General features: G+C 38.2%; 1 protein-coding gene across 4 annotated transcripts in view; it reads right to left on the reverse strand.

Annotated features, from left to right (window-relative positions):
* Positions 1-4,111: 4,111 nt before the first annotated feature.
* The window catches only part of Ccnl1 (cyclin L1), a 13,367-nt gene continuing 8,858 nt past the window's right edge, over positions 4,112-8,620 (reverse strand). For 2 of the 4 annotated variants that reach the window (XM_008837449.3, XM_029565582.1), the window contains 7 exons: positions 8,447-8,511; positions 6,666-6,765; positions 6,469-6,573; positions 6,240-6,381; positions 5,899-6,010; positions 5,716-5,814; positions 4,112-4,902 (listed from right to left, as the gene is read on the reverse strand). In XM_008837449.3, coding sequence (XP_008835671.1) covers positions 4,554-4,902; positions 5,716-5,814; positions 5,899-6,010; positions 6,240-6,381; positions 6,469-6,573; positions 6,666-6,765; positions 8,447-8,511 — 972 coding nt within the window. In that variant the 3' untranslated portion in view covers positions 4,112-4,553. Of the gene's footprint in view, positions 4,903-5,715; positions 5,815-5,898; positions 6,011-6,239; positions 6,382-6,468; positions 6,574-6,665; positions 8,203-8,446; positions 8,512-8,620 lie in introns of those variants that run through there. The other 2 variants (XR_607408.3, XM_029565583.1) reach the window with 2 other exon arrangements.

The following is an 8,620-nucleotide window of genomic DNA, read 5'->3' on the forward strand; positions in this document are numbered from 1 at the left end:
TGTGGTGGTACACCCCTGTTATTCCAGCACTGGGAACTGCAGAAAAGAGGATCACTGCAAGTTTGAGGCCACTCAGGGGTACGTTTAAAAAAAAAAAAAAGTTCCAGGGGGGCTGGAAAGATGACTCAGGAGTTAAGAGCACTGGCTGCTCTTGCAGATGACCTAGGTTTGATTCCCAGCACCCCCCAGCAACCATCCATAACCCCCATTCCAGGGGAATTCAATACCCTCTTCTGACCTCCAAAGTCTTTGCATGACACAGATGCACTTACATACATGTAGACAATACACTCATACACATAAAATAAAACATTTTTAAGTTTCTACTAACAAAGCATAAGAACTATTTGAAGACTGGTAATATAGCTCAGTGGTAGAGTGCTAGCTGAGTATGTATTAGGCCCTAAATTAAATTCCCAGCACCTCTTTCCCCCAATAAAAGAACTGTCAAAAAGATGTTCTCATTAGCCACATCTGGAATACTTGATCAATACACACACACACACACACACACACACACACACACACACACATCTTGTCAACCTGATGGAATTTAGGATCACCATGAAAGCAAAGCCCTGGTTATGTCTATAAAGGATAATCTAGGTAAATTGAGGTAGGTATTCTAGTTAGTTTTTATCATCAACTTCACACAACCAAGAGTCTTAAGACTCCCAGGGCCACCTGCCCAGATCAGATTGGCCTGTAGCCCCATGGTCCCATCTGTGGGGAATTGTCTTGATTGTTGATTGATGTGGGAAGATCCACTGTGGACAGTGCCACCCCTGGGCAGGTGGTTCTGGGTTGTATAAGAAAGCTGGCCAAGCACCAGCTAGGGAGCAACATTCCTCCATAGTTTGTTTCCGTTTCCAGTTGAGTTTCTGTTCTGATTTCCCTCAATGATGGATGGTGACCTGGAAGTGCAAGCCAGATAAACCCTTTCCTCCCCAGGCTGCTTTTGGGTACAATGTTAATCACAGCAACAGAAAGCAAATTAGGACAGTAGGAAAACCCACCTTAAAGGTAAGCTGTACCATTCCATATACAAGGGTTCTGGACTGAGTAAAAAAAGGAAAAACAAGCTGAAGACAAGCAGACCTCATTCTCTGCTTCCTGTAGGTGCAACGTGACTAGCAGCCTCCTGCTCCGGCAGCTATTCCTTCCCTGACTTAATAGGCTGGATCCTATGGAGCTATATGTCAAAAACCCTTCTTAAATTGCTTTTGTCAAGTATTTTTTCAACAAGAAGTAACTAGTATATGTGGAATAAATGAAGAAGGGAAAACTCTTACAGTGGAATGCAACCAATAAACATAAAGGGAATGCTAGAATTAGCAAAAAAATATATTTTAGTTGTCTGAGACACAATGTTCTGGGTACAATGTTTATCACAGCAACATGTGATAACTGTGCAGCCCATGCTGGCCTGGAACAATGTTGTATGCAATTATAATCCCAGCACTAGAAAGCCTAAAGACTGAGTAATCTCAAACCCAGTCTTCAGGCCTCCTAGTGCTGGGATTATAGTTGCATACCACCATGCCTGACTAGAAAACGGTTTCAATAACTGTTGCAAGGCAAAGATCATCAATAGCTGCTGAAAGTAGCAGGTGGATGGATGTTATATTTTTATTAATTCTTTGAGAATTTCATACATATGTAGAATGTATTTTGATCATATTCCTCCACTCCTTCCAAATCTACTTCCCATGACCCCACTCCCTCCCAACTTAATATATAATTCCACTGAGTCCAATTTGTGCTACCATCCACTGGTGCTTGGTCTACTTACCACAGGCCACATCCTTAAAGAAAATTGACTATATCTTTCCCAGCAGCCATCTCCCTCCCCTACTCCATGCTGATTGTCTTGATCTTGTACAGGGTTTTGTGCAGGCAACCACAGCTGCTGTGAGTCCAGAAGACCCTTTGGAAGAATTTATAAACAATATATGATCTTATTTCCACATATAACTGTTAAAGGAAAATTACCAATATTTCAGAGAACACTGTCAGCACCTTAAGCAGTGATTGAAGTTGACACCAGAAAGAGACAAATCACCATGAACTTGATAAAATGATGCATTGAGACCACCTTCATTGTAGTCCTATCTAAACCACAAAACCCTATTCACAAGTAAATGCTAAAACCAAGTTGAAGAATATTTTACAAATCATTGGTCTACATTCTTCAAAACTATCAAGGTCCTGAGATGAAAGATATGTCAATTTTCCTAATCACTTCTAATTCCTGCCAAAAACAGAGCCGTAAGCCAGGCATGGTAGCTCCTGCCTTTAATCTAAGCCCTTGGGAGGCAGAGGCAGTAAGCAATTCTGTTAATAACTGAGTAGGGGAATGGGGGGCTGGAGAGATGGCTCATTGGTTAAGAACACTGGTTGTTCTTGCAGAAGACCTGTATTCAAATCCCAGCACCCACTTGAAGCTAACAGCTGTCTGTAACTCCAGTCCCAGGGGATCCGACAGCCTCTTCTGACCTCCACAGGCATTGCACAACACGGATGCACTTACCTACATGCAGGCAATACATGCATACATATAAAAATAAAATTTATATTAAAAAAAAAAAGTAGGGGAATGTTTCAAAAGCTATCTTTTCAAAGGAAATTTAAGGATGAAATCCCTTGTGGGCAATTTTCTTCCAGGTAGTGTGAGGTAATGAATTCTTAGGGTATTAACAAGATTGGCTAAGTGGCCATTATTTTTTGAAGTAGGTATTATACTAATTGATGACCAAAATGTCCCATGGTTTAAGTGTATAAACCGAAAAAAGCTTTTACATTAGGTATAACCTATTGGGCATCTAGCCTGCAAGCCACCTTCATAAAGCCCTTTAGCCCTTGTGTACAAAGTTCATCCCAGACACAGGTCTCTGTTCAGCAAACCCCCATCTTCGTCAACAATCCTCACCCAGTTCTAGTTCCATGCAAGATACAGTATTCATAATCCAAGATTCATTAAGACTACCCACACATTTACCTTTCTTCAGGCTGTCTTAGCTGTCTTTCTTCAGGCTGGCTCAGAGGGTAAACAACTGATGTTTGCCTGCCTGCTGCATTTGAATCCTGGAACCCACACAGGAGGAAGAACTTACTCTACTGGGTTGTCCTCTGACTTCTATATGCTTACTGTGGTACACATGCTACCCCTTTAAAAATCATATATATAAAAGTCCTAAAAACGAACTACAGCCCAGCACTCGGGAAGCAGAGGCAGGTGGATCTCTGTGAGTTCAAGGCCAGCCTGGTCTACATAGTGAGTTCTAGGACAGCTGGGGCTACAGGGAGACCGTGTCTCAAAAAGACCAAAAAAAAAAAAGTTCACGAGTTACTAAATGAAGTTAGAATTATAACTGATTTAAGTAGTGTATCAGATACTTTTCTATCCAAATGAATGCCTCCTCCAATACAAGTTGATACTCACTTGTACATGAATTCTGGCGTTTTCATCACATCTTTGTGCTTAGTTCTTACTTCTATGACCTTACTGTATTCTACCAGCCTAGATAAAATACCACCAAATATCTAAATCATGCAAAAAACATTTAAAACTTCTAATAGTTAGGTCTTAATGCTATGCTGCAATTTTGGTTTGTTCAATTGGAGAGTTCACTTTCAAAGTTTTTAAGGCTAAAAATTACTGCATTCAAGTGCAAATAAGGTTTTGAGTTTTAGAGCTATAAAATTAGGCTATTCTCAAATGCTTTACCTTATATATACAGAAGACATATATAAGTAAAAGTGACACCTTAATAATCTCTTAGGGCTGGAGAGATAGATGGCTCAGCAGTTAAGAGCACTAGCTGCTCTTACAGAGGACCTGGGTTCAGTTCCCAACACGTTCATGGAAACTAATGCCTAGAACTCCAGTTCTAGGGGATCTGATGCCCTCTTCTGACCTCCATGGACATGACACACTACACTTACACACATGCAGGCAATATACTCATACACATAAAAATATTTAAAATATTTTTTAAATCCCAAATTATACCTAAGGGAGTAACGGGTTGTGAAAAAAAAATCATTGTAGCCATTTTACTATCAATATCTTGTTTTTAAACAGTTTATTTAAATAAGATATTTGAAGCAGTTTAGAAAAACAAAATTTGTATTTTATTTCCTTGTAAAAATCTTTACACATGCAGACAAACCAGTGTTAAGAAAGTATTCACCATCATTTAAACAAATAACCACTTAAATAGAACAGTGTCTGCAATTTTTATCTGTATAAAAATAAGGTACATTTTTACAGAATTCACGCTCCAGTTCTTATAGCAATAAACAGTACACAACTATAGTAAAGTACAATTGAACCTGACCATGGTTTTCAATTTGATACTGCTAGGGCATTTTAATGTGCAAAAAAACTTCATAGTTCTTTTCAAAACAAAATGTCCTCAGTGTTTCTAGAGACCTAGGGAATTTTAAGAAATCAAATCCTAATCAGTTTGTTTTTAATCTTTTGATTGAGTCCATACATCACACTGTAGGTAAGTAAAACCAGGAACTGATGCAGGCTCAGAGGAAGACAGTCAGCGCCTGTGCCTGCTGTGTCCTGAGCGACTGCCACCATGGTGTTTTCCTTTATGGGACCTCTCAAATGAGCGAGATCGTTCACGCCTGTCTCTATGATGTCCCCTTTCGTGCCTGTGTTTCTTGGCAGCATCTGAGTGATCCCTAGACTTGCTCTGAGATCGAGACCGAGATTTTTTCCTTTTATGACTATGTCTATTGGAAGCTTTCAAATCTTCTCTGGTATGTTTAGCCTTAAGATGAGGAGAACCATGATTATGATGCCTTCGAGGGCTTTCACTGTGACTGCGGGACCTGCTTCTTGATCTTGAGCTGTATGTTCCAGATCGACTCCGCCTATTATTGTAACTTAAGACAAAAATTTGAAGTTCAGATTCAGTTTCTACAGACAAATTGCTATTCATTAACAGGTTAAAAACAACTGGCAATAACAAGGCAGAACTGATGTTCCCCAGTCTTCCCACCCTGACCTCTATTCAAATGATACCTATGTGACATTAGAAAATATGTTTCAAAAAGTGGGAGTAACTGAATAGTTACAAAGTGTCCTAGAGACGTGTTTTTTCAAACTAAGTTATCTCCCACATGCAAGGAACTTGCAATCTAATTACAAAGCTGACTAGGGAAAATTCTTATACAAACAAAACAGGAATGAAATATTTCTCACTGAAACTGAATGGAAACAATGTTTTCACCATTCAGTAGGATATTATACATACATATACCTTTACAGCACTTTCTGGACACTAAGACACAAGAGAAAAAAATAGAACAAAGAGAACACCATCAAGGCATACCACAAGGGTTAGTGAGATGGCACAGCAGGTTAAGGTGCTGGCCGTCAAGACTGATGACCTGAGTTTGATCCCTAGGACCCATATGGTAGGAGAATGAACTCAAAAGTTGTCTTCTCTGCACACACCCACATCTCCACTAAACACCACCCTCCACTACAAAGCAGTATCACCCATTCCCAGAGTCATGCCCCCGAGCTAGTTTTGGGGGCTTTACTTTACACTTAAAAAAAGCATGCTTATACTCCAACACTCAAGAGCTACTCAGTAAAAGCTGTTTGAAGAAAAAGTCTAAGTCTATCCTAACTTTGAAAACAATCTTGTAAGGCCCCAAGACTGCATACCACAAGGCATCAGCTTTACTTACTGTCTTCTTGGAGTATGTGATCTAGAGCGTGATCGTGTTCTTGACCTTGATCGACTTGCACTTCTGCTATTTCTACTTCTCTTGCTGTCTTTTCTTACACTTAAAAAAATTGTATATAGCGCTTTAGTTACCTACTGTTTTAGAAAGGGAATGAACATCTTCAAACCACTGAGGTACACTCACCCATTATAGGGGCTTTTGGAAGCCTGTTGTCTATCCTCTGGTTCTTTTTTGACTGTCTTCACATTAATGGAGATAGGCGACTTCTCTTCAGCTTTTACTTCTCTTGGTGATGCTTTTAATAGATATAATGACATTAAGCACCAGAAATAACAGAGGACCAATGTTGTTTCCAACATAGCACCCCCAAAGTACTATGCTTCTAAGTATCCCCTTTAGTAGATTTGTCACAAAGCAGTAACAACTTCTAGGTGTAGTTTCTAAGCAGCTAGCTATATGTGGAAACTTTCTAATGACACATTTCCAGTGAACCACATTTTACTTCAATTCTCAATTTATCTTACATGGTTTAGAGGCTGGAGAAAATCCACCAAGTGTTGAAAGGGCTGGAGTTCCATCAGGATTCAATCCCTTTGCTTTTAACTTGGCTTCTTGTAAGGCTACTTTTCTTTTCTCTACTTCTTTTTCCAGCAATTCATAGTTGGGCTGTTGGATGGATAAAAGCAAAGTTAATACCTTTCACAACTGCCTACATTCTTGGAGATGATCACCACCCAAGTAAACAGGAATTACCTTTTTCCTGGTATAAAGCCTAAGTGTCTCTATACAAATTTCCTGAATCTCCTCTTCTGTAGTACCAAAAAGAAGAAACCAATGGGGCCGAGTTGGTAATGGAATCTAAATCATGAAGAAAAAAGATCAAACTTTTGCTTCTCCCAGAAATGCTTGGAATTTACCCTATAAAAAAACAACAAGCTACAAACACTTACCTGAAGTGCTCTAGCTGCAAGGTAGATACAAGCACATGCTATAGTCTCTGGTTGAAAGCGAACAAAAACATTGGTTCGAAGACTGTCATTCATGTAATTCCTGAAAAATATTTCAACTTTAAACTTAGTCTATAAGCAAACCAGTTCTCTTCTGAAGCCTACATAAAATTGGAGACTCAATCTACTTTATTCTTTTTTCTTCTCTGATAGTCACATCTTCAGACTGTACCATGTTACAAATCTTAATTATCCCCACCGCCCAAAAAAAACCCCAACAAGAATACTAGGACTAATTTCAGTTGTCTTAGGTGTGACCAAAGCACTTTTAAGTTCCATATTATGCATACAGATCTTACTCCTCAACAGTCTCCTCTCTTAATGAATTCCTATAAAAAGCAATGCTTGGGAAGTCAATTCTGACATGATCAGTTTCAGAATTCACCACTCCAACAATACTTCAAGCCAATTGTTGACCATCTCTCCTTTATCCACAATGAAAAGCAGTTCTTCCAAAAATTCAAAATACTGTGTGTGAGAGGGGTAAAAAAGGCATTTTTAGGAAGAACCCACCAAGTTACACTTAACATAAAACTTCAAAAAAAATTCTAAGTAGAAATGAACAAATATACATCATAATTGCCTCATTTACATACCTTTTTGTAACTAAGTATAAATAAAAGCACTTACCTACTTTATAAACTTCTGCAGTTTCTAGTGAACCCACCCCACAAAACTCCTTAACTAAAAGAAACTTTATAATAAAAGCCTGAGGTGAAAATTAAATGGATTTCTTTAAAATCCTTTACTCATTAAAACTACTGAATCTGCTGTATAGAACATATTAAAAGTCATGCATTTCAATAAAGCAATGAGACTTTTCTAAAGTTACCAGCATTTACTGAATTCAAAAGCATGGCAATCATAAAAGGCATCTTTCTGGAAAAGTCCAGAATTATTCAATTCTTGTATATTAACAGTCTTATGAATCATAGTTAAGGCTGAACCACAATTTCCTTACTTAATCTTGCTGCACACCTCAAAAGTTCAAAGCATTTAAATAACATTAACTTCTTTCTAAAATGAAATGCTTCTTGTATCATTGCCTGAAATAGCTTACCAGCTAGATAAACCTAAAATGGAAACTGGGTGCCCTTTTACAGCCCCCTCTTGTAGAACTGAAGATACACACTGTATGTAGAAATTTAAACTGAATTCCTAATTTAAAAAAAAAAATCATTTAATTCATAATGGCTGGACAACAATCTATCAAAAATGAATTATTCATTTTGATAGTTACAGGTACACATTAAATACATAGGCATGATGCATAGTTACTTCTAGAAGCAAATATACAAATCCTTTTGACACCCCGACAGAACTAGAAGATGCTGCCAGATGGATATGGACCACTTCAGTGAATCTCGGATGAGAGCTTGCACTGGATTGGCTGGAGAGCAGGCTAGCCAATCAGGCCATCCTGAGGTCATGGGCTGAAGTGCAGAGGGCAGAGTTCTATGACTTACCATCATGGACTACCCTTTAATTAAAGAGTAGAAAAAAGAACAAAGTTAAATTGAGTACTCCATTAAACGTAATTAGTCAAGCCAAGAAAACAGGAAGCAGAAATAAGCATTATTTACCTTTTGGTTAAAAAATAAAAAAACAAAAGCCCCCAAACAAACTTATTATTATTTTTTTTATTTTGGAAAGAGAAAATGAAACTTACTTTATTTCTGCTTCTGTTTTCCTGACTAAAAAAGAAATGTAAAATAGCAACTTACCAGGCAGTTTGAACCAGGGTTTGGTTACGTTCACATTCTAAGACTTGTAAATACATTACAATGATCTGAGGACAAGGGAAAAAAAAAACTTTAGCATGCTTGTGGCTCTTTTACAGCAGAGTTCAATGAATAAAGCAAATCACAGGTAATACAGACCAACCTAAAATATACTTG

This window comes from Nannospalax galili, unplaced genomic scaffold (assembly GCF_000622305.1).
Source record: "Nannospalax galili isolate Female #2095 unplaced genomic scaffold, S.galili_v1.0 scaffold617, whole genome shotgun sequence".
Lineage (NCBI taxonomy): Eukaryota > Metazoa > Chordata > Mammalia > Rodentia > Spalacidae > Nannospalax > Nannospalax galili.